The 26,824-nt window shown below is 45.1% G+C and overlaps 1 protein-coding gene across 1 annotated transcript in view; it reads left to right on the top strand.

Annotated features, from left to right (window-relative positions):
- LOC115096424 (epidermal growth factor receptor substrate 15-like 1) overlaps window positions 1-26,824 on the top strand; it is a 348,080-nt gene that overhangs the window by 278,005 nt on the left and 43,251 nt on the right. The window contains exon 14 of the mRNA XM_029611002.1: window positions 18,118-18,326. Coding sequence (XP_029466862.1) covers window positions 18,118-18,326 — 209 coding nt within the window. The remainder of the gene's footprint in view (window positions 1-18,117; window positions 18,327-26,824) is intronic.

The following is a 26,824-nucleotide window of genomic DNA, read 5'->3' as shown; positions in this document are numbered from 1 at the left end:
TTGGGGTTAGATAGATCCAGATGTGTAAGTTCCTTGGTGAGCTGTTCGCTGAGTATGTCTGAGGCACACGGTTTCCTGAAGTGGATGGAGGAGAGGTGCTGAGAGGCGTGTGATTGCTTTTTTATGGAGAGGGTGGTTGTTATCAGGAAGTGGTCTGACCAGGGGATAGGGGAGCATGTGGGCTCCATAGTGCAGGAGAAATTGGAATTGATGAAAATAAATCTGAGGTAATGACTTTTTGTAAGGTCGTAGAGAGGATTTGACTATCATTAATAGCCCTCCACCACAGGGGCAGGGCCTAGGTTCAGGAAAAGGAATGTATTCGGGATGACATGACGAGTTAATTGTGACAGTATCAGAGTCAGATAGCAAGTTTCAGTAATTAGAAAACAGGCTTATGTTCGTTTAAGAGATCATAGATAACAGCAGCTTTTTTTCTAAGCGATTGAGCATTGCAGATTAATAGGGTAAGAGAGGAAAATACAGCCAGAGAGGTAACAAAGGAAGGTACAATATCAGTTAAAGAGCTGCAGTCAGACTATTTCGGTTTGCAGAATAGGGTACTGAGTTGCCCATATCTACCTTGTCCTTATCATTGGAATTTGTATATTTGCTGGAAAAAAATGTAGATAAGTGAGAAATATATTTTCAAAGAAATGTGAAGGCAGACAGGTATACACTTTAGGAATGCAGCAGAGTACAGTGCTGAAAGGTGCATAAAGGGGCATGTCCTTTTGTGGCGTGCCTTTGGCAGCTCTTCAGTCTGTTTAAGCTGTCGCTCCTAGATGGTGTCAGGCAGGGCTGGAAGACCTTGCACAGCAACAGACGGCTCGGCGAGGTAGAAGGCAGGCAGGCAGTTTGGTGTTTCGGGTAATTACAGCTTCTGATGGCAAACGGAGCTGGATGGAGGCCTCCATTAGGCCATAAACTTCTGATGTTTATAGACAGATGGTCTTGTTGTTCAGAATCTTGGCCACCACCCCCTTCACCATCATTACTTTCTCTTCCCTCTATCCCCATCCTACTGTCATAATCACCACCTTCCCCTCTCCCCCACCCCCTGCACCATCATCTTCCCTTCCTTATTCCTTTGCCCCCCACCCCCTGGCAGCATCATAATAAAACAATTCATTTACCTGACATCACCAACACATTGTTATCAATCTCATTCACCATATCAATTCTACTACATCGTAATTAATCCTATAACATCTCCCTTTTCTTCTCTCTCTTCCGCTCCCAGTTGTGTACTTCCTTGTTTTATTGTAACTGCTATTCCGCTAACCTTGCACGTGTTACAGTTGTTCGAGCTCTCTATATCTTGCACACCCTGTTAAATGTAAACCGGTTTGATGTGATACCTGTCATGAAAGCCGGTATAACAAAAACAATAAATAAATAATCAATTTCTCTTCCATCTCCCCCGGCATCAGCATCCCTTTCCCTCTGCCTCCACTCGCCCTGGTGGAATCATCAGCTTCTCCTTCCTTCCCTTCCCTGTCCCCCATCTTTCTTTCCCTCTTTCTCCACTCCTCATGGCAAATTCAGCTGTCCTTTCTCCCTACCCTGCCTGGAACCAGCAGAAGACTAAGCAGCAATTATCTGCTGCGCTCTCTCTCTTTCTCCCTCCTAATCTGAACTGCATGGGGCCAATAGGTCTCACAAGACTCCAGGGCCCATGCAATTTCTATTGCAGAGGAGAGCCAGCACAGGGGGAGAAGCAGCAGCAAAGTGCTGCTATCTGACGTCTGACTTGTGCCCCCCCCCCCCCTCCCTGCTAGTAGGAGGAGGACATCCTGCAGGCCAGGAGGAAAAGAAACCAATGAAGATTTCAGCCGTACTGAAACAAAGTGGATATAAAGTCTTTAGCATGGTCTTCCAAGTGATGCTGGGAATGTATTCTGCCACCGCAGACCGTACTGAAACAAAGTGGATATAAAGTCTTTAGCATGGTCTTCCAAGTGATGCTAGGAATGTATTCTGCCACTGCAGACCGTACTGAAACAAAGTGGATATAAAGTCTTTAGCATGGTCTTCCAAGTGATGCTGGGAATGTATTCTGCCACCGCAGACCGTACTGAAACAAAGTGGATATAAAGTCTTTAGCATGGTCTTCCAAGTGATGCTAGGAATGTATTCTGCCACTGCAGACCGTACTGAAACAAAGTGGATATAAAGTCTTTAGCATGGTCTTCCAAGTGATGCTGGGAATGTATTCTGCCACCGCAGACCGTACTGAAACAAAGTGGATATAAAGTCTTTAGCACAGTCTTCCAAGTGATGCTGGGAATGTATTCTGCCACCGCAGACCGTACTGAAACGAAGTGGATATAAAGTCTTTAGCACAGTCTTCCAAGTGATGCTGGGAATGTATTCTGCCACCGCAGACCGTACTGAAACAAAGTGGATATAAAGTCTTTAGCACAGTCTTCCAAGTGATGCTGGGAATGTATTCTGCCAGCTGGAAGACCTTTAGCAGAATTGCTGAAAAGCCGCTTGGAATTTTGAGTGGGTCTGAGTCCGTGCTCGGTACCCCCTAGCCCAGGCATCACATTACTTGCTGCTGGCCATTCCCTGACTCCAGCCAACATCTTGTTCTTTTTTCAAGAGTATTAACGTTCACCAAATATGAAAAATACAACTGCCAGCTAACCTTTTTTTTTTTTTTCACAGTGGCATTTCCTTTTCAGCAAACCCATGCTACTATCACAGATTTCCCATGCGCAGCTTCTTGGGCTTTTTCATGCACACTCTGAAACCAGGGGTTATGCTGCTCTATGCAAAGCAGCACCAGCAGCCTTACGGAAAGCAACTCTAAGCCACAGAGATGCAGCAAGCATCTGCTCGACCCTAACCTTTCACTAACTTGAGATTAAAATTTAATGAAAGGGGTTTGAACTTCAGAAAAATGGATACATCTTTGATTTAAAAAAAAAAAAATTATTGAAGCTGGAGGGAAAATCCATAGACCATTATTAGTCAGGTGGACTTGGGGAAGGCCACCACTTCTCCCTGGGAGTGAGCAGGAAGGAATTGGATCTACTCTTTGGAATCTGCCAGGTGCTTACTAGTGAACTAGTTTGGCTGCTGTCTACAACAGGATGCTGGTTGGCCTTGCCACGACTGCGACACCATATTTTAGTTGCAATCAAAGCAGGCCTTGGAATTATGTAGGACCAGCAGAGTACAGCACCAGGAAACAGGATAGAAATGGACATCAAATCCCTGTGAACCATGCTGATGAACTTGCAGCCAGACATCTTGCCCCAGTCATTTCCACCAAGAAGGATTAAAACGTGGAGGGCTGAGCCAAGCAAGATGTGTGGCTTGGTGGGTCAGACCAAAGCAAGGCAGCAACTCCCCCCAACGCATTCCCCTCCGCCCTAGCCATCAAATGTTCACTCCCAGGCCCTCCAAGCCCAAGTGTGTCCCATACGGGCACCCCTGAGCGTGCGAATGGACCCAGGCAATGTAAGAATGTCCCACGATCCATACAACAGTCCCCCGGCATGCAGCACCTGCAAGGCGAAAACAATTAATACCATATGCAAACTAAGGAGCACCAGTACGCACGTACACCGTAAAGGCGTCCGATTTCCACCTCCCAATTCTTTGAATTACTCCAGCCAACAAGCCAGATGATGCCACAGATGTTGCTGCCCCAGTTTGAAATGAGTGAGTTCAAACCTCGACGCATCCAACCATAGAGCAAAACCGCCTTGAACTGGTATTTTGTCAAGGGCCGCAAGTCGCGATGAACTAGGAAATGAGAACCCCCCTCTGGGCGAATCCGCCCGAAGGCGACTGCGTCAGCCACGGGGAGGTCCGCAAACCTGGAACCGAATGAAGCACCACCAATGACCCTTTCCCCACCTGATCCATTTTGGATCTGTGGATAAAATGAACCTCCGAATCTGCTTTGATGCTCACGTGCTGAAGTAAGAGACCAGAATCTTAGACCCTTTGGTAGCTCTCACAACCAACTTGCTAACGCGAAATGTCTTGGACCTGTCCCATTCCCCCCCAAACCTCATGTTTTTAAAAGTTGTTGTCAAGGACTAAATATGTAAGTTGCTTACTGAGAGACCAGTATTGAAGGAAGGGAAAAACTGGTGGATCACTAAGTTAGGAACATAATTTCAGCCGAACCTAAACTACGTTTTCAGCTGAAAATTCACCTAAATTTAGGAATGTAAAACTTTGGGTGCTAAGTGTAGGTGCTAAGTGCTGAAAATCAGTGTTAAGGACCTAACTTTTTTCCCTAGCCTAAGTTTAACCCCTGGAGCTGCTCACTCACTCCTAATACATTTTTAAAGGGTCAGTTTTGAAAATTGATTTCCAAGTGTCCTGGCTGGGAGAAGTACTATTCAACAGGTGTGTTAGCATTCAGGTCAGATATATTATGTATCGATAAAGTTCATCTTGATTTGGTAGGCATGTTTGGTCTGCTGAGGCATTTATTACACTGGATGAGATAAATCACAATGCTGGATGTGCAGATGATGAATCCATGTGCTTCCACAGGGTTTTGGTAATCCAGTTATTGTTGGATTTTAGGGTATTTGAATAATCTCCTGACTTGCAGATCTTTGCTCACATTTATGCTGAACTGCCCACCTGATGTGTGTAATAGAAACTGGAATCTTTTTTTTAACTAATTTTATAGAAACATAGAAATGACGGCAGAAGAAGACCAAACGGCCCATCCAGTCTGCCCAGCAAGTTTCACACTTTTTTTTTCTCATACTTATCTGTTACTCTTGGCTCTTAGTAACCTTTTGGTTCTATTTCCCTTCCACCCCCACCATTAATGTAGAGAGCAGTGATGGAGCTGCATCTAAGTGAAATATCTACCAAACTGTTGGAAAAAGAGTGGTTGGGTGGTTAGAGCATTGTTGTTTGGAATTGACTTTAGTTGCAGTTAATTTAAATGTCTGTGTTCCCAAACACAGTGCTCAAAATCAGCACTTTGAACATGGCAAAATTATCAGGACACGAGGCCATGGAATATCTAGAATGACTAGGGCTTGAGCAGTGTGCTTTTAGCCTTAGAGTTGGCTTGCCAAAGGGGTGACTGAAATGAAAGTTTGTAAGAACATAAAAACTGTGTGTCAATGATAGAGCGCTAGAAGTTCTAGGATCCTTGTGAAGGTGATCGAATCAAAACGTCATTGAAGATATTTTTCGAGCAGTTCCAACTTTTATTCACAGCATTGGAAATGCTTAAAAAATATCTCCAATGACGTTTTGATTCGATCACCTTCACAAGGATCCTAGAACCTCTAGCGCTATACCATTGACACATGGTTTATCACCTGCGAGTATACCGCTCATCTTCTCCACTCCATCATTTGCTGAGAACATAAAAACTGCCATGTTGGTTCGGACCAAAGGACTTTCTGGTCCAGTGTCCTGCAACAAGCAATAAACAGCGGGTGTTCAGAAGGCACACTTAAGAAACAAAGCATGTATAAAGTGGTCCAATCCCTGTCACAGCTTCCCAGTTTCCAGCAGTCCTGGTTTAGGGAAGCACTGAACACAAGGCCACATATTTCATTGTTGTGTTCAGTTGCCTATGATTGACCTCTCCTCCATAAATTTGTCTCAGTTATTCTATTGATTGCCTGGGGCAATGAGCTCCACAAATTCTGCATTGTATAAAGAAGCAATTTCTTTTGGTATTAAACCTACTGTAAGACCATTTCTTCACATGCCCCCTAGCCTTGTATTATGAAACATAATCTATTGGGAATTAATAACTGCTGCGCACTATTCATGATTTAAATAACTCTAAGTATATCTCCCCCTCATCTTTTTTACAAGAGTCTTGCTCCTTAATTTTTGTTCATATGGAAGCTGTTTCATTACCCTGTGATTATCTTTGTGGCCCTTCTCTGTACTTTTTCTAGATCTATTCAATCCTTTTTGAGATGGGGATTACCATACTATACACAACACTCAAAAGTGATCCAATCTGCATAAAAGCTTTATTTTACAAAGTTGATATTACATTTCTATGCAAATTAAAAATTCTGAGCATGTTCTAAAGGAAAGCAAAGAAAATCACAATTTAATGCACCTCTGCAAATCTCCTGCTTTACTTTCATGGTCCTCTGTGGTGCAGCAGCATAGATATGCAGATTGGAGCAATGGTAGTGATCTGTCCTCCTGAGCCCAATTCCTGATGCATAAGAACATAAGAAATTGCAATGCTGGGTCAGACCAAGGAGTCATCAAGCCCAGCATCCTGTTTCAAACAGAGGCCAAACCAGGCCACAAGAACCTGGCAGCTGAATCACTGTTGCTTCAATTTGCATATCTCTGCACAATGGTTCTCTGGTAGACATTCCTATTTTAGCAGCCTTGATTCTCCTAGGACAAGCAGGATAGTAGTCCTCACATGTGGGTGACATCAGATGGAGCCTGGCAAGGAAAATGTTTTTCTAAGTTTCTAGAAGCTTTGACTGGCAGACTGAGCATGCCCAGTCTGCTGCTATCCATGCCTCCATGCAAGGTCCCCCTTCAGTCTCTTCTTTTCCGCGGTGCAGTAGCCTCGCGATTGTGGAGCTCCAAACCCTTGAAAGTGTTTTGCTCTGTTATTTCGAGGTTTTTCTGCATCGGGTCCCTCTTTGCATTCGGTTCCTCCAGTAGGTACCCTTGGCTTTTGCCGTCATTATTCACAGTCAATTCCCGACTCCCGTTTTTGGGTCTCCATCGGTCATTGACGCACGCTGCCTTCTTTTTCGATAGCTTCATCAGGTTTTCGATGGTACCCCTAGTGCCCGCGGACCATGTCCATCACGGATCCACATGAGGTGTGTATCCTCTGCCTGGGGGCTTCTCACAGCATCCGAGGGTGTCGTTTGTGCAATCAAATGACCCACAAAGTGCGTCATGTGTGCCTGGACAAAATGGAGAAGCTGTTTGTTTCTCCAAAACCTTCCACTTCGGCATCTGTATCCTTCACGCCTAAGGACCGTGGGAAGCCGACCCCATCTCTTCCCCTGGCGGTTCCGCTCTCCAATACCCCTAAGGATCGAGGAGAGAGAGATTGATCCTCAGTGGTCTCTCCCCTCCCCCTAACTTCGAGGTCATCGTCATCGTTGTCCTTGGCGCCGGGGAAAGACCAGGCCAAGCACCGGAAACCCAGGAAGCATCGACACCAGTCACAGTCCCACCATGGTTCCAATTCCAGAACAACATCGGCGGCTGCCAAGCCACCATCGAAGCGGCACCGGCCTCCGGAAGCCCCATGCTCCGGTGCCCCCGGTAGCCCGAGGCGTTCCACACAGGCAATGGTGCTGGGCACTGTGCCTCATCATGATTCTTCCATGGGTGTGCTGGTGATGCCTCATTCCCTTCCATCAGTCCTTACTACCCAGGACTTTCAGGAGGAGTTGGACCACAGGGTGCAATCAGTGATGCTCAAGGCGCTTCAGAATGTTGAACTGCTGGTGCCACCAGCCCCCATACCAGTGCCCGAGCCTCCGCCTTCACTGCTCGCGCCCCTGCTGGAGCATCTGGACATCCTTCTTGGCACCCTACTGACGCAACTGGTGCCCGAGAAGCCTCCGATGCCCTCCACCGGGTCCTCCAAGGAGGATGAGGCCTTGGGGACTGGGCATTCATGCCCGTGGTTCCCTGGGCTGCTACCGTTTCCCCCCGGCGTACCATGGCCGATGCCTCCCTCAATGCCTGGTGGTCCATCAATGCCGTCAGTGCCCCCATGGCCCTCGGTGTCTTTGGGTCCTGGATCTACCGCCCCTCCCAGTCTCTGCCCTCAGCTTCTGGACCGCAGCAAGGAGGAGAGTTCCTATGTCCCTTGGGGTGATGACTCCTCTGATATGTCCTCTGAGTTCTCAGACGACCCCCCTCTCAGAACCTTCCCCTCTGGAGGAGCGGTGTCAATCTCCACCTGAAGACCTGACATTCGCCAGCTTTGTAAGAGATATGGCAGAAGCCATCCCCTTCCAGCTCCTGTCGGAGGAGAATACCTGTTACAAGATGCTGGGATGGCCTCCAGTTCATCGATGCTCCAAAAGAGATCGTGGTGGTGCTGGTCCATGACATCTTTGAGCTCCTCCTCCGAATGTGGGAACACCTGGGGTCGTTTACCCCGGTAAACAGGAAAGCTGAAGCGACTCATCTGGTTCAACAGGCCCTGGGCTTTGAACGGCGACATTTACCCCACCAGTCTGTGATGGTAGAGTCTGTGCTTAAAAAGGCCAGAAACTCCCAGACACATGCTTTTACCCCTCCGGGGCGCGAACACAGGGGAGCTCAATGGCATAGGGAGGAAAATGTTCCAGGGGGCTATGCTGGTGGCCCATATTGTAGCCTACCAGCTGTACATGACCCAATACGACCACAACCTATGGATGCAGGTCCAGGAGTTTGCGGAGGTCCTTCCCCAGCAACAGCAGGAGTCCCTTGCAGCCATTGCCATGCCGGGGCTTGAGGCAGGTAGACATGAGGTCCAGTCTACCTATGACGTTTTCGAAAACGCAGCTCGCCTAGCTGCCGGAAGCGTTGGCACCAGATGGCTGGCTTAGCTCTGGGCCTCCGAACTCCAACCGGAGATTCAGGACGGGCTTGTAGACCTCCCCTATACAGGAGAGAACCTATTGGGGATAAGGTGAAAGAGGTCATGGCACAACTGAAAGATCAGCATGATACTCTTCAGCAACTCTTCGCCAGCCCCTCGGAAGGCCTGCCGCCGCCAGGAAGTCCTCCAGGCTGGGCTCTCACAAGTCCTTCTACCGGCCAAGGAAGTACTTCCCTCCAGTTGCCTGTACTCGCCCGCCTCAGTCCAGCCCTAGAGGTTGGGGCCAGCAGCACAGGATTCTGAGGGCCCAACCAGCCCCCCAGCAGGCTCCATCTGCTGGTTTTTGACTAGTGGCGAGGGGGCATGAGCCAGACGCTGGTTCCCCTGGTGGTTGATTCCCCAGTCAGTGGCAGGCTCCTTTGCTTCGCCCGCCACTGGGAAGCGATCACTTTGAACCGTTGGGTTCTCTCCATTATCCACTAGGCTACTGACTGAACTTCAGCAGGCTCCCAGAGACCGTGCCCCAATGTCCGTCCTGGGGTATGCCCGCCCATCAGGTCGCCCTTCAATCGGAACTTTCTGCCATTCTAGCAGCGGACATGGTAGAACCGGTTCCCTGCAAGCAGTGAGGCCATGGCTTCTACTTGAGGTACTTCCTTGTTCCGAAGAGGAATGGTGGCTTGTGCCCCATCCTCAACCTCGGGGCATTAAACCGTTTTCTCAAAAGAGAAAAATTCAAAATGGTCTCTTTGAGCACGCTGATCCCACTCCTCCGAAGAGGAGACTGGCTCTGCTCCCTCGACTTAAAGGAGGCTTACGCCCATATTGCAATTGTCCCCAACCACAGAAAGTACTTCCATTTTCTGATGGGGATGGCACATTTTCAGTGCAAAGTTCTGCCCTTTGGCTGGCTTCAGCCTCACATGTCTTCACGAAATGCTTGGCAATGGTGGATGCATACTGCAGGTGTCGCTCAGTCTATGTCTTTCCGTACCTGTATGATTGGCTGATCCGGAGTGAATCACACTCCAGGGCCCTGAATGCTCTGGCCTTGACAGTTCAGACCTTACAGACGTTGGGATTTGTCATCAACTTCCCCAAGTCACATCTCAATCCGTCTCCACGGCTGGTCTTTATCGGCGCCAGATTGGATACGACACAAGCAAAGGCTTTTTTGCCCAAGGATCAAGCGATTATCCTCTTCTCGCTGGCCACGCTCGTTCGCAACAGGAAGAGAGTGCCAGCCCGTCTCCTGCCTGCTGGACCATATGGTGGCCGGGGTCCACGTGACCCCCTTGGCCCACCTCCGCATGAGGAACCCTCAGTGGGCCTTGCTGTCCCAGTGGCAGCAGGCATCCCAGAATCTGGAGGCACTAGTGACGGTCACTGACCCTCTTCACCTCGCCCTGACCTGGTTGGAGAACCTGCCCAATCTGGAAATCTGGCCCCCATTTCAGCCTGTGCCACTCCAGATAACCCTCCGCTTGTGATTTAATTACTCTGAATAATTTTGTGTCATCCGCAAATTTGATAACCTCACTCATATTCCTTTCCAGATCATTTATAAATATATTGAAAAGCATCGGTCCAAGTACAGATCCCTGAGGCACACCACTGTTTACCCTTTTCCACTGAGAAAATTGACCATTTAATCCTACTTTGTTTCCTGTCTTTTAACCAGTTTGTAATCCTCAAAAGGACATCACCTCCTATCCCATGACTTTTTAGTTTTTCTTAGAAGCCTCTCATGAGGAGCTTTGTCAAACGCCTTCTGAAAATCCAAATACACTACATCTACCGGTTCACCTTTATCCACATATTTATTAACCCCTTCAAAAAAAAATGAAGCAGGTTTGTTAGGCAAGACTTCCCTTGGGTAAATCCATGTTGACTGTGTTACATTAAACCATGTCTTTCTATATGCTCTATGATTTTGATCTTTAGAATAGTTTCCACTATTTTTCCCGGCACTGAAGTCAGGCTCACTGGTCTATAGTTTCCTGGATCGCCCCTGGAGCCCTTTTTAAATATTGGGGTTACATTGGCCACCCTCCAGTCTTCTGGTACAATGGATGATTTTAATGATAGGTTACAAATTTTAACTAATAGGTCAGAAATTTCATTTTTGAGTTCCTTCATTACCCTAGGATGTATACCATCAAGTCCAGGTGATTTGCTACTCTTTAGTTTGTCAATCCAGCCTACTACATCTTCCATGTTCACAGTGATTTGGTTCAATACATCTGACTCATCACCCTTGACAACCATCTCCGGAACTGGGATCTCTCCAACATCCTCATTAGTAAACACGGAAGCAAAGAATTCATTTAGTCTTTCTGCAATGGCCTTATCTTCCCTAAGAACCTCTGTAACCCCTCGGTCATCTAACAGTCCAACCGACTCCACAGGTTTCTTGCTTCAGATATATTTTTTAAAGTTTTTATTATGAATTTTTGCCTCTATGGCCAATTTCATTTCAAATTCTCTCTTCGCCTGTCTTATGAATGTTTTACAATTAACTTGACAATGTTTATGCTTTTTCTTATCTTCAGATGGATCCATTTTTTTGGCTAAAATAGCCTGTTTCACCTCACCTTTTAACCTTGCCAGTAATCGTTTTGCCTTCCTCCCAACTTTCTTAATGCGTGGATACATCTGGACTGCACATCTAGGATTTTATTTTTAAGCAATGTCCATGCCTGTTGAAAACTTTTAACCTTTGCACTGCACCTTTCAGTTTTTTTCTAACTATTTTCCTTATTTTATCAAAGATTCCCTTTTGAAAATTTAGTGTTAGAGCTGTAGATTTACTTATTTTCCCCCTTCCAGTTATTAGTTTAAATTTGATCATGTTATGATCACTATTGCCAAGTGACCCCAACACAGTTACCTCTCTCAACAAATCCTGCATTCCACCAAGAATTAAATCTAAAATAGCTCCCTCTCTTGTTGGTTCCTGAACCAATTGCTCCATGAAGCAGTCATTTATTACATCCAGGAACTTTGTCTCTAGCAATTCCTGATGTTACCCCAATATTGACTAGGTAAATGTAATTGAAATCTCCTATTATTACTGCCAAATTGGTGAGCTTCCCTGATTTCTCTTAGCATTTCATTATCTGTCTGATCATTTTGGCCAGGTGAACGGTAGTATACTTCTATCACTATATTTCTTACTGAACACAGATGGGATTTCTACCAATATAGATTCTACTGAGCATTTAGCCTCTTGTATGATCTTTATCCTGTTGGACTCTATACCCGCCCAGACATAAAGTGCCACACCCCCACCAAGCTGATCCTCCCTATCATTGTGATATAATTTGTACCCTGATATAGCACTGTCCCATTGGTTATCCTCCTTCCACCAAGTCTCTGTGATGCCAATTATGTCAATCTCATCATTTGCTGCTATACACTCTAACTCTCCCATCTTACTTCTTAGACTTCTGGCATTGGCGTACAGACTCTGTATGCCAATGCTTGGAAATCTTTAGCTCAAGTGATTTTTTACATATAGGCACTTGGACTACGTTTCCTTTTATTGGAACCTCTCTCCTGTTTCATTAGTATCCTTCAAAGATACATTCCTCCGAACCATGCACTGCTGAGTGACTGTCTGCTTTCCCCCTTGTTCTAGTTTAAAAGCTGCTGTATCTCTTTTTTAAAAGTTAGTGCCCGCTGTCTGGTTCCACCCTGGTTAAGGTGGAGCCCATCCCTTCGGAAAAGTCTCCCCCTTCCCCAAAAGGTTCCCCAGTTCCTTACAAAACTGAACCCCTCTTCCTTGCACCATCGTCTCATTGAGACTCCAGAGCTCTGCCTGCCTCTGGTGACCTGCACGTGGAACAGGGAGCATTTCAGAGAATGCTACCCTGGAGGTTCTGGATTTCAGCTTTCTCCCTAAGAGCCTAAATTTGGCTTCCAGAACCTCCCTCCCACATTTTTCTGTGTCGTTGGTGCCCACATGTACCACGACAGCCGGCTCCTCCCCAGCACTGTCTATAATCCTATCTGGGTGACACGTGAGGTCCGCCACCTTCACACCAGGCAGGGAAGTTACCAGGCAATCCTCACACCCACCAGCCACCCAGCTGTCTACATTCCTAATAATTGAATCACCAACTATGAAGAAAAATAGGATAAAACATAAGCATTGTCAAGGTAAGTGTAAAACATTGATAAGACAGTCGGAGAGAATTTGAAATGAAGTTGGCCATAGAGGCAAAAACTCATAATAAAAACTTTTTTAAATATATCCAAAGCAAGAAACCTGTGAGGGAGTCGGTTGGACCATTAGATGACAGAGGGGTTAAAGGGGCTCTTAGGGAAGATAAGGCCATTGCAGAAAGACTAAATGAATTCTTTGCCTCCGTGTTTACTAATGAGGATGTTGGGGAGATACCAGTTCCGGAGATGGTTTTCAGGGGTGATGACTCAGACGAACTGAACGAAATCACTGTGAACCTGGAAGATGTAGTAGGCCAGATTGGCAAACTAAAGAGTAGCAAATCACCTGGACTGGATGGTATGCATCCTAGGGTTCTGAAGGAACTCAAAAATGAAATTTCTGATCTATTAGTTAAAATTTGTAACCTATCATTAAAATCATCCATTGTACCTGAAGACTGGAGGGTGGCCAATGTAACCCCAATATTTAAAAAAAGGCTCCAGGGGCGATCCGGGTAACTATAGACCAGTGAGCCTGACTTCAGTGCCAGGAAAAATAGTGGAAACTATTCTCAAGATCAAAATTGTAGAGCATATAGAAAGACATGATTTAATGGGACATAGTCAACATGGATTTACCCAAGGGAAGTCTTGCCTAACAAATCTGCTTCATTTTTTGAAGGGGTTAATAAACATGTGGATAAAGGTGAACCGATAGATGTAGTGTATTTGGATTTTCAGAAGGCGTTTGACAAAGTCCCTCATGAGAGGCTTCTACGAAAACTAAAAAGTCATGGGATAGGAGGCGAAATCCTTTCGTGGATTACAAACTGGTTAAAAGACAGGAAACAGAGAGTAGGATTAAATGGTCAATATTCTCAGTGGAAAAGGGTAAACAGTGGAGTACCTCAGGGATCTGTATTGGGACCGGTGCTTTTCAATATATATATAAATGATCTGGAAAGGAATACGACGAGTGAGGTTATCAAATTTGCAGATGATACAAAATTATTCAGAGTAGTTAAATCACAGGCAGACTGTGATACATTACAGGAGGACCTTGCAAGACTGGAAGATTGGGCATCCAAATGGCAGATGAAATTTAATGTGGACACGTGCAAGGTGTTGCACATAGGGAAAAATAACCCTTGCTGTAGTTACACGATGTTAGGTTCCATATTAGGAGCTACCACCCAGGAAAAAGATCTAGGCATCATAGTGGATAATACTTTAAAATCGTCGGCTCAGTGTGCTGCAGCAGTCAAAAAAGCAAATAGAATGTTAGGAATTATTAGGAAGGGAATGGTTAATAGAACGGAAAATGTCATAATGCCTCTGTATCGCTCCATGGTGAGACTGCACCTTGAATACTGTGTACAATTCTGGTCGCCACATCTCAAAAAAGATATAGTTGCGATGGAGAAGGTACAGAGAAGGGCAACCAAAATGATAAAGGGGGTGGAACAGCTCCCCTATGAGGAAAGGCTGAAGAGGTTAGGGCTGTTCAGCTTGGAGAAGAGACGGCTGAGGGGGGGGATATGATAGAGGTCTTTACGATCATGAGAGGTCTTGAACGAGTAGATGTGACTCGGTTATTTACACTTTCGAATAATAGAAGGACTAGAGGGCATTCCATGAAGTTAGCAAGTAACACATTTAAGACTAATCGGAGAAAATTCTTTTTCACTCAACGCACAATAAAGCTCTGGAATTTGTTGCCAGAGGATGTGGTTAGTGCAGTTAGTGTAGCTGGGTTCAAAAAAGGTTTGGATAAGTTCTTGGAGGAGAAGTCCATTAACTGCTATTAATCAATTATACTTAAGGAATAGCCACTGCTATTAATTGCATCAGTAGCATGGGTTCTTCTTAGTGTTTGGGTAATTGCCAGGTTCTTGTGGCCTGGTTTTTGGCCTCTGTTGGAAACAGGATGCTGGGCTTGATGGACCCTTGGTCTGTCCCAGCATGGCAATTTCTTATGTTCTTATGGCCGGCCTAACCCTTCACTCCTGGGCAGTAGCACTGGGAGTCTTGTCCTCAGTGAGAGAGGACAATACATCACCTGGAGAGCAGGTCCTTGCTACAGGATCACTTCCTGCTACATCAGGGTGATGTTCTCCTACTGGGAGACCTTTCTGATCCAAGGCAGCACTGGGGCTGCCAGACTGGATTTGGGACTTGGCTACTATGTCCCTGAAGGTCTCATCTATATACCTATCTGTCCGCCTCAGCTCCTCCAAGTCTGCTACTCTAGCCTCCAGAGATCGGACTTGTTCCCTGAGAGCCAGGAGCTCTTTGCACCGAGTGCACACATACAATCTCTCACCGGTAGGTAAAAAATCATACATGTGACAGTCAATGCAAAAGACTGGAAAGCCCCCCCTCTTGGTTCTGGACTGCTGCCTTCATCTTAATTTTGTTGAGTTCCTAGTTAAGTTTAGGGTACTAAACTGGTGGCACCCTCCTGGCCAAGGCAGGTGTGGTTTCCTCTGCTCCATGACCTGTCCATGAGCGCACCATTTCCCCTGGGGACGGCTTCCAACCTTCTATCGCAGAACCAGGGCACCCTGCAGCACCCGAACCTCCGGGCCCTGGCCCTCACGGCGAGGATGTTGAGCGTATGATCCTTCAGCCCTTACAGCTCTCGGATGGTGTTTCCAGGGTCTTGATTGAATCCCGTAAACCTTCCACCGTGAGATCTTACAGCTCGAAGTGGAAGCGTTTCTCCACCTGGTGCGGCGGCCACAGACTGGACCCTTTCTCCTGTCCATTCCCCCACTTGCTGGATTACCTTTGGCACTTGTCTGAGTCTGGCCTCCAAACCAGCTCGGTCCGAATACATCTCAGCGCCTATCACCAGGGGGTCACCATGGCGCTCATTTCAGTCCAGCCACTGGTCGGGCTTTTCATGCGGGGCCTGGTTCAGCTGAAGCCCCCGCTTCGCCCACCAGCAACCCCATGGGATCTCAACATTGTCTTGGCGAGGCTCATTCGGCATCCGTTCGAGCCTCTCAAATCCTGTGACCTGAAGTTCCTCACCTGGAAAGTTACTGGTGGCGATCGCTTCTGCTCGCAGGGTCAGTGAGATCCAGGCCCTGGTTACATACATGAAATTCTCCCATGATCGTGTGGTGCTGCGCACGTATTCAAAATTTCTGCTGAAGGTGGTGACTGCTTTCCACATCAACCAGTCAGTCGTTCTTCCCGCGGCTTCATTCTCACCCGGGGGAACGTGCTCTCCACACCCTGGACTGCAAGCGGGTGCTCGCATTTTACTTGGACCTTACAGTGAGTCATAGACAGTCCACCTAGCTCTTTGTGTCTTTTGACACCAATAGGCTGGGAGCAGCAGTGGGGAAGCAGACCCTATCCAACTGGCTGGCGGATTGCATTGCCTTCTGCTACGAGCAGGCTGGCAGGGTGAAGGCTCACTCTGTGTGGGCTATGTCAGCGTCAGTGGCCCATCTGCGTGCGGTCCCTGTCGCCGACATTTGCAGGGCCGCGACCTGGAGTTCTCGCCACACATTTGCGGCTCACTACTGCCTTGACAGGGATAGTCGCCAGGGCAGCGCCTTTGGCCAGTCTGTCCTCCGCGATCTAGTCCAGTCCTGAACCTGTTTCCATTGTGCTGTCTTTGGGGCCAAACTGTCCCTGTTTTCCCATAGTGCTGCAGTTGTGTTGTGCCCGTTAGCACCTTATTCGGCTGCTGTGGGTCCCTCTGATCACAGGGGACAGTCTGGAGCTCTGTAATCACCCACATGGGAGGACTAGCATCCTTCTTATCCTAGGAGAAAGCGTAGTTGCTTACCTGTAACAGGTGTTCTCCTAGGACAGCAGGATGTTAGTCCTCAGGAATCCTGCCCGCCTCCCCACAATGTTGGGTTCACCTTGGTTTTTTTGTGTTGTTTTTCTCACTCATATTTTTGCTATGTTACGAGACTGAAGGGGGGGACCTCATGAGGACGCGCGGATAGCAGCAGGCTGGGCATGCTCAGTCTGGCAGTCAAAGGTTTCCCATGCCGGGCTACAACTGATGATGTCACCCACATGTGAGGACTAACATCCTGCTGTCCTAGGAGAACCCCTGTTACAGGTAAGCAACTGCGCTTTCCTTAATCAGCTCTTCCATGCCCAGGTTGGCGAGGGGCTGGAGATGCTGTATAGGTAGTGCTTGCAGCCCCTGGGAGAAGATAGTCTCGACCATTGCTCAGTAGTGACGCTTACTGGCAAGGCTCTGGGTGTGTGTGACCTGGGTTCTGAAGCATGCTATGGCCTGTCGTCCTTTGTAATGGCTGTGCTAGGTTGAGAGGTTTATAAATATATAGATAGATAGATGAAATCCCTGGGTAGTTGCAAATGAAGACTCATGGCATTGTGGCCCATTATAGGCTCTTTCTAATTGAATTGGAAGCCCAAATAAGCAAGAGGAAACTGCCAAGCCAAAATAAAGAGGATACTTACGCAAAAAAAAAAAAATGATGTTCAAAATAACAATATTCTATATTGTCTCTGATTTACTTTTGGGTTCCTTGGCACCTAGTCCCAAAAAACTTCTAAAGCTTACCCTGTTTAGGGGTAATATTCACACGGGGTAAATTTAAAATGTAATTTTTCAGTTGCTTTTGAGAATCTTTAAGTAGCCGCTCTTTGTCCCTGGGAGCAGCCTGCATGTCCTCAAATGATCCAGAATCATTGGTAAAAGCAGTTTTGTGAGTCAATTCTGTTGACTCTGTTGCTTTTGCTTAGGTTTTGGGAACATTTGCCTGAAGTTTATTGTGCTCCATAGCCTGGGGCGGAAATACTAAGCTTTCTAATGTGGTGTGGCTGTGGAAAAAAGTGTATTTCCCCCCCAGGCATGGTGGAAGCGTAGCAAAGGTAGCGCCATCCAGCAGCCACAGTTTTACAAACCACAGGTAAACGGGATAGAGGTGGGAAAATGCTAATGGAGGAGTACCCAGTGCTTAGAAGAATGGGCTGGGAGTCGGGGAAGCCAGGCATCAAATTCCTCCTCCCGCTGATGCTGCTTGTGACCTTGGGCAAGTCACATAGCTCCTCTCTGGGACAGGGACCTCCCTAGTGTACCTGAAATGTAACTTGCCTTTAGTACACAGTGACTAAGTCTGAATAGTAAAATGCCTTTCTTTTGACTAGCGACAGAGGGCAGGCTCCTGAATTGTGTTTTCCATGAGATTTCCCAGCGAGCTTCCTCACGTTTCCACGAGGGATCCACCCTTTCTCCATTCGTGTTAGAGGGGAGGGATCCTAGCACTTTCCCCAAGCAAATGTCTTGTTCATAAGCAAAAGAAAAATCCAGAGCAGCTCAATTCAGAAACAGAAATCCCCCGGCAGTGTCCCCTGTGCGTAACCTGTACCTTTTTTTCCCCCCTCCCTCCTCTTCACCTTTTCAGATAAGAATGCGCCAGTATGTCAGACGCTGGGGTCTGCTGATTCGGCCAAGTCCCATGATCCTTTCCAGCCTTTTGGAAGGGACGGCGGTGACCCGTTCCAAAATAAAAAGGGTCCTGGCGATCCGTTTAGTGGCAAAGATCCATTTGCCCCCTCCTCTTCAAGTAAAACTTCTAAAGACTCTTCTACGGGCTTTGCAGACTTCAGCTCTGTAAGTTGAGTTTCTTGTCTCTGTGCAGACTCCATGCTTTCTGCTTGCTTTCTCTCTCTCCATCGTTTGTTTTCTTTTTAAAGTCAAGAGCCAGCCCATCATTCTTTGCTGAATTTCACGCTCTCTCTATTCTGTATTAAAATTCCCTTATGCTTTGTTTTTTCTCAGTAAACCACTTTTGTTTAGAAGCTGCTTATGCTTTGTAACTGTAGCCTGGTCTGTCACCTCTCTGGATAAAGCTCTCTGTAGGCTTTCTAACATTTTCAGTAGTGCGTTGCCTGGAATTCATCCTGCAACTAACTTCTTGGCAGCTTAATACCATTCCAAAAGCAATTGCTGAGAAACTCATCCCATTTTTTACTAAAGCACTTCACTTTCTGAGGCTGTTACGTTTGGTACTGGGAACAAACTGTGAAACCCAATAATGAGACCAGTGGTGCTGCAGTTGCACTACCGGTCGGGGAGGTGATGGCGGGCTCTAGAGTGCAATGCACCACTTCATGTTTGATCCACCAGCTGCTGCTCCAAGGTATGGCCTACCTCCACCCACCTGGCATTTAAGAAGATATGGTATTCACAGATGTGGGCCGCCTGATAAATTGTTTTCCCTTTTCTGTGCCGGTATCACTGTGCCATGTGTGTTGTCTGAATTTGCACTTTCTGTATTTCACAGCTTTAGCTGTAGATTATGATCCATGTTTTATGTTGTAATTAGTGAGCCATCCAAAATGTTTTCTTAATATGTAATCTGTGCTATTCATATTGGCGTCATTTTCGAAAAGATTTATTCCTGTAAATGCACTTTTGAAAATTTGCTACAATATATGCTACTGTTATGCATGTAAAAGTATTTTTTAATTTATCAACTATATTATGCTCAGTACTGGTATCCCATACATAATTATTAGCATAGCTTTCTTATAATGTGGCATCACTAGGCTAGCATGAGGAGTAACACGTTTTTCATTTAAAAAGATACATTGGCAAACGTATAGGGGAAAAAAGATTGCTACTGGTTTTAGGAGAATATTTTGATTTGAGCCTTTGTTAAAAATTAAAAAGATTTGCTTGGAAATTTTGAAGATTTGCTTATCTGTTTCTTAAGCTAACCTCTGAAGAAAATACGCAGCTGTTGTGTGTTTGACACAGCTGCAGAGTGTGGTGATGTTTGTCCTTGTGAATCACGATGCAGAGATTGAGCAGCTGGAGTAATTGTTAAATAACCCCATAGTTTCCTCCAATAGATTCTCTTGTGCAGTTTCACTTTTAGTTCTAAAAAAAAAATGCATCTGTAAACCAGAGAAAAATAATTTCATTCTTATCCTGACTTCTTGGGAATTTTTGGATACAAATTTGTAAATACTGACTGTTTCCTGTCTGTCTGTATTGCAAGGCATTATTGGCTGATCATTTGATATTAGAATTATTGCTATATCTTACTTAGGTGAAGTAATATATCCATGTTATATATTGTATTATCAGTTTGTCATTCCCATGCACTATACATATTAGAACTATTTGTATATCATTTAATACTTTCAGCATATAATCTACATTACATGACATTGTTTCATACTATATCTGTATTATACAGTATTATCTGGAATTGATAGATAAAAAGTAAGAAAACCAAAATCAAGTGCCTTTATAGTGAGCTAAACCCTTGTGTTGCCTTGATTCAATCATTGTTTCCACTTAATGGATGCAGTATTTAAAATCATGACAATTTTGTAAATGTACAGCTGCCCTGGGGACTCAGTGTACAGTAAATAGATTCCTTGTTCAAGTTCCACGCTATTTCTCATGTATTTATTTAGTGAGTGGAGAGGCTTTTTATTATCAGTATCTTGGGTGAAATAAGCCTGCGGTTAGGAAGCACTCTGGGCCATGGTGAAGGGCTAGTCCCTGCTTTAGTGGTCTTTCATGTGCTCCCGCTATGGCTTTCTGACAGGTGCCACAGAGAAGTTTAAAGGGCAGTGAATGCTCCAAAGTTTCAAAGAAAAGAACTTTCCTGGGAATAATGTTTTTTACCTCTGAAGGTGTGTAGCTCTTTATTTTAGCACTTCCATGTGCATAGTGATCATTTCAAGTTAGCTGACTTTTAAGCCAGCCATGCTAAAATAGTCCTATACATGAGTACATAGAAAAATGTTAAGCCTCTTAACAAAATTGTTCAGATTTTCAAGTTTACTTTTAATAATTTGCATCCCAGAAGTGATAAATGTCAAACTATATATTTTTTTTATAATTTATACTTTATTCAATTTTTTAAATTCAAAACAATGAATAAAATTTCAAACACGAAAAAGGCAATAAACTGTGTACAATCCCAGGCAACCCTTTACAACAAGACTAATATAGTCAAAACAAACACTTATGATTGTCACATTTATCAAATAAATGGGGGTCTGTATATAATAAAGAATAACTCTTACATAATACAATTAACTAGGAAGAGAGGGGAAAAAATCTTTTACTTACGGACCTATTTCTGCTGCTTCAACCTGATTTTCCTTTTCTAATTATCTCTCAAAAGATCTTCTAGATGTTGTGGCATACTAAAAATAAATTTCTTTCCTTGATAGTTAACTAAACATCTACATGGGAACCTTAAATAAAAGGTTGCCCCCAATTCAGTAGTCTTACTTTTCAAAACCAAGAACTGTTTCCTGCGCACCTGGGTGGCCCTTGAAACGTCTGGAAAAACATACATTTTTTTACCACAAAATAATAGTTCCCTATTTTTTTTTTTAGAGATTTTTCAAAAATGAATTCTTTATCCTTTTCTAAGGAAAAAGATACTAAAAGAGTGGCTCTCTTGTTTATGATGTCAATAGATTCTTCTAAAAAAGTCGACACTTCTGGGGATTGTGGTTCTCCCTGATTCCCAGGAGTGTCTTTGATTGAAGAGGAAAATAATAGATCTTAGAAATAATTGGAATCTCATTATCTTTATATGCTAAATTTTCCTTGAGATATTTTATAAACATCTCATAAGGTGACCAAAATCTTGTATAAGGACAATTTACGAATCGCAGATTTTTAACTTTTAAACAGTTCTCCAGATTCTCTAACTCATTATGCAACAGTATATTATCAGAAATACAATTAGATTCAATACTTTGAGCATTATGAATTTTCAATGATAAACTATTGACCTTTGATTCCAATTCGTTTAATTTTTTCCCCTGATCTTTAATCATTAATCTATTTCGACCAACCATTGCTGAAAGGATGAATTCATTTGTGTTACATTAGTATCAAGTTTCAGCAGCATTCTCCACAAGTCACCCAGGGTAACATTGGCAGCATCTACAGCAGCCGCCTGTATGCCTCCTATGTTTACAGAGGGGCTTCCATTTACTCCCTATTGATGGAAAGGGTTATGAAGCTGCTAAATCTACAAATGGCTCACAAACATTTCCAAAACTCACATTTGCTGCTTCACTTTCAATGGTGTTGCCCTCCTCTGTAAATCCTGGGGGCTGTGTAGGAGTTGGTCCAGCACCAGGACTTAAAGAGACATCTAATATGTCTCTAACACAGTCCTCTCTTGGCGGATTGAACCTACTTAGATGAGCGTCCATTGGGCTGAGTCTTAAAGTAGCTGGAGAGGAAGTGATGGTCTTGGCCTTTCTCTTACGCCCCATAAATCCAAGGCAATTGCAATATAACAAATACGGCAGTCAGATGGCAGTCAGAAGGCAGTCAAAGCCAGTCTAAGCCAAGCGTGTGCCCCTTTGGCGCGTGCGGCTTAGGCGCCGCGCCAGCGGCGTCAATGTGCCACTTCACCCGGGGTTTTAAAGCCCCAGTCCAGCTGATTGTCTCACCGTGGGAGCCTTAGCTGCAGCAGCTGATGTCAATCAGGGCTTACCGCGGGTGCTTGGAGGGCTCCGACTGAGCTTCCCTCTCTCTCCTTTCATAGTATTTTCAACATAGCCCTTTTGGAAACCTGACAAATAATTTTCAATAAATGGGTCTCAGTTTCAAAGAAAATTGTGCCTTTCATTCTCTGAACCTTTGTACACCAGCTTCTTAAAAATATCTCTCTGATGTCATCATAAGACCTTTTGGGTTTCTTATATGGGAGTGATCTATAGTTTTCAAGTCTTCTCGTAACTTTCTTGTTAAAGGGAGCATGCACACCTCTTTCACTCTTTCCTTTCTGCGACGCTCACAGTGTAGAACAGTATGGCTGGCTTTGTTGGGGAGTCTAGAATGACAGCATGCAAGATTAGAAAGCTAAATGTTGGAGGGAGGAGAGTCACTGGGAGCACTCATCATTGGGGTAGAAGGGTCTCATGTGGGGTTAAGCAAGTGCATCTACTGTAATAGAAATGGTTAGTTGTAGTACCTGGAGAAGTTCCTAGAGAAGTCTAGAAAATATTAGTCAAGTTGACAAGAAATAGCCACAGCTTATTACCAGAATTAGTAGCATGTGATCTATTTAATGCTTGGGTACTTGCCGGGTACTTATAACCTGGATTGGTCATTGTTGGAAACAGGATGATGGACTCTCGGTCTGACCCAGTATGGCAACTTCTTATATTCTTACCAGATGGGACCGTGTGCGGTGAAATACATTAAGGTTGATCCTTTCGTTCTGATTTTGCGGTCTTCCTTCCAAACCTTAGGGGTCGATTTTAAGACCAGGGTGCGGTTCCCGACTCATGCACATAGACGTGCCAATTTTATAACAATTTTAGATACAGGTAAGTTTCTATTTTGAGCAGTATCTTATTAGTCTCATGGGAAAATACTGACTTATAGTTGAGGTAGGTGCTCACTAGGAATAGCATGGCATCCATTAAACTTACCTTCTACTTCAGAGAAAGTCTCCCTCCTGACGTCTGCAGTCAGGGCCCCACATAATGAGAGAAGGGACTATGGGGGGGGAGGGGATGAGCAGCAGGGAGGGGATGAGCAGCAGGGAGGGGATGAGCAGCAGGGACAAGGCAAATAAAAGGCGGGTGCAGAGAAGCTGCAGGTAATAGGAGGTAAGAAATATTTGTCCTCCCTTCCAATATGGGATGGAGAGTTCATTCTCATAGCAGGGTGTTTTGTTATTTGGACAAAAAGTATAGAGGTAGATTTTAAAAACTTTGCGCACGCGTCCATGTGCGCGCAATTCTCAGCACGTCATATGGATGCGGCTATTTTATAAATGCACATGTCGGCGTGCACGTGTTATAAAATATGGTTCCTGCGCGCAGATGCGCGCCAGATTTTAAAATCAACGTGCACGTGTGAGCAGGTTGGGACTCATGTGCACGGGGGTGGGGGGGTGGGGCTGTATTTCAAAAAGCAACGTGGACGACGCGAGTAGGGCTTCCCCAGTTCCCTCCCAGTCCGCTCCAATTAAGGAGCGGACTGGGAAGGAACTTCCCTATACCCCTACCTTACCTTCCTACCTTTTCCCCTCTCCTCCCAACTATTAGTTTTTTTGTGTTTTAAAACTTACTTCAACTTCCGAGTTGAAGTAACTTCCGGCCAGCGCACGCTTCCCCGGGACAGTGTCTAATGGCGCTGTCCCAGCCCGCCCCCCACTGATGGCCAGACACACAACCCCTGGTATTTGCATGAGCGGGCCATCAGAGATTCAGCCGAAAAAGTCTAAAATCAGATTGCTCCTGCATCCTTGAGTTTGGTGTAGTTGAGAATGCCAGTCCTACGTATAATAGTTGTGTGTTAGACAGTGCCCCATGCAGGTGGTGACTGTGCTCCTTACAGCCAGCTATGTAAGGGACAAAGCTTTTGTAGCCAGTTCTAAGCACATACCCCTCTCGACCCCCAACAGTAGTTATTTTGTTGAATATTCATTATTTCTTTTTTCCAATCTTTTTCAACTAGAAAACTCGAAGTATGTTCCAGCAAGCCTGTGTATCTAATTATTGTAAAAGATGTACAAATCATTTGCATGGTTGATATGTGGTTGTTAAATGCATTTCAATGAATAAAGCTGTGGCCTTTTTTACTATCAGAAATGGCTATTATATGATTCTTTACAATACTAAAACAGACGTTGTGGAGGATGGAATATAGTAGAATGAGAGGGAGGGAAGATGGGAGGCACGATTTGAACTGGATGAGAGGAAGAGAAAGTGGGTGATTGCAGGTGCCTGTGCTTTTCTTGCGTTCTGAGATAAATTTTTATATGCTGATAAGTTCTTCCATTGATAAACCACTCCCAAAAGAAAAAACAATAGGGTTTTATTCATTTGAGTATCTCACCTATCTTGAAAAACCTCTCACCTATCTTGAAAAACCTACATTGGCTCCCAGTAAACTTCAGAATTCTACACAAGTGTCTCACCATCATCCATAAAGCTATCTACAACAGAACACCCATCGATTTACACAACCCACTCACGCTACACTTCTCTTCCAGACCCATCAGAGAAGCATACAAAGGTACGCTACACACCCCCCCAGCCAAATTCACACACCTCTCATCCACTAAAGATCGAGCCTTCTCGACAGCAGCGCCAACCATCTGGAATAACATGCCCACGGACCTTAGACAAGAACCTTGCACGCAGACATTCAGAAAGAAACTCAAGACTTGGCTATTTCTACAAGCCTTCACTCATCTATGACCTCCCCAACTGCTACAACTCACCTTGGTCCGCCAGTCGACACCCCCCATCCCTGACATGGCTTCTGACGTTATATTAATCAGTCCTAAGTTTTATGAACTAATACTATTTTAGTCAGGAACATTTGATAGTCTACAGCCCTAAGTATAGGAGACTAAGTACACATTTGATAATATTCAGTCCTGAGTACAAGTGATTATTATAGTCCTAAGTATATGATTAGATATTATTTATTTCTGAGACTAGATATTATTTATTTCTGTGTTAGCCATGACTTTGGCTTTTCCTTCTCCAAGTTCTAGTGCCCCTGTTTTATTGTAACTTTCATTCACTTTTTCTCTCTTCGCCTATTGTTCACGTTGATGTTAATGTTATTGCACCACTGTTTATTGTAAACCGATACGATATGATTGGTATCATGAGTGTCGGTATAAAAAAACCCTAAATAAATAAATAAATTTCTAACACTTATTACTTGCTAAAACTTAAAAGTAAACTCAAAGCAAGTAGCATCATAAACAAAGGAAAAATCTAAAAATACCATAAAATAGGGGGCAAGATGGCATCCTGAGTGAGACATGGAGCAGAGCCGCTCCTTACCTCTTCAAAGTAAGCTGCATTTTGAGCTTCCTGATGTTGCCAAAACGAAAGGGGAAGGTGGTTTTTCCTTTAAGCCTCACGCAACTCAGTGAGCAGGCTCTGATTACCACCTTCCTGTCTCAGGGAGCTGTGAATCTCGGGGAGGTGTTTCCCACTGCGAACGAACGTGCCTAGAGGAGAGATTTTGGTTGACAAGTGACATTTCAGCAGCTCCAAAAAGGAAGATTTCAACAGCCACTTGCTTAAAGTAAACAAGTAGAAAGTCTGTAATACCGAGTCACACACACAAGTTTGTGGCATTGTTTGGGCATGCAACATTAGCAGGCCTCTCCAGCATAGAGCGAGAAAGCCGGGCCCTGGCACCATGGCTTGGAGACATAACTGTACAAGCCACTTGTCATGTAATCGATGCAGTCACATCCCTGACAGTCCTCCATGTCACTGCTGTTTTCTGTAAACACATAGTCAGAGGGACTATAGAAAAAAGCATCGCTCTTACCTACGAGCCAGTCATCACTGTAGAGGCTGTCTTCAAACTTTTCAGACAGGCCAGATTGCCTAAGGATAAAGGAATCATGTGCAACCCCCGGGCACCAGGTAACCACGCATATCGAGCATGCGCATTCGAGCATCACAGACCACTTGCACAATGATGGAGTAGAAGAGCTTTCTGTTGCGGTAGGTCTCCTCTCAGCGACAGGGTGGGATGGTGTCTGTGTGAGTGCAGTCAATAGCTCCCAGAACATTAGGAAAATTGGCAATGGCTTAAAATCCTCTCTTCAATTCCAGCAAATCCTTCCTTTCACGAGGGAAACTTATGCTGCCACGTACAGCTGTTTGACCTGGTAGGAAAAAAAACATTTGTGACATTCCCCTGACACCCCCTACTGTTGTTTGGAAGGAGCCAGATGCTGCGAAATGCATGGTACACAGTAGTTTGGTGAGGCCCAATTTAGTGCGGTACCTTTCCGTGACTGGATCCAGGTCCCCTCTGAGTTCTTGATATAATTTCATGATAATCTGAGAGCTGAGGCAATACCTCGTAACCATGTGTTCCTCTGGCATGCCCAGCAATGTGGTTCATGGATGAAAGATGCGCTCTCTGTATCGCTGGCATGCCCTCCAGAGTGGGCCAGGGTGCTCCATCAGCAGGGCTTGCAGCTCTGGCTCCGGTGCACTTATTTCCTTAGGAGACGTTTGAACCTCCCTTGCCTGTTGCTTTGAAGCAGCCAGTTTCCCACTACTAGTGCACTTCCCCATAACATAGCAGCTTTAGAAACCAGGGCAGGTAAGAAAGGTTGC

The sequence above is a fragment of the Rhinatrema bivittatum genome, chromosome 8 (genome assembly GCF_901001135.1).
Source record: "Rhinatrema bivittatum chromosome 8, aRhiBiv1.1, whole genome shotgun sequence".
Classification (NCBI taxonomy): Eukaryota; Metazoa; Chordata; class Amphibia; order Gymnophiona; family Rhinatrematidae; genus Rhinatrema; species Rhinatrema bivittatum.
This window is presented reverse-complemented; position numbering and strand designations above follow the sequence as displayed.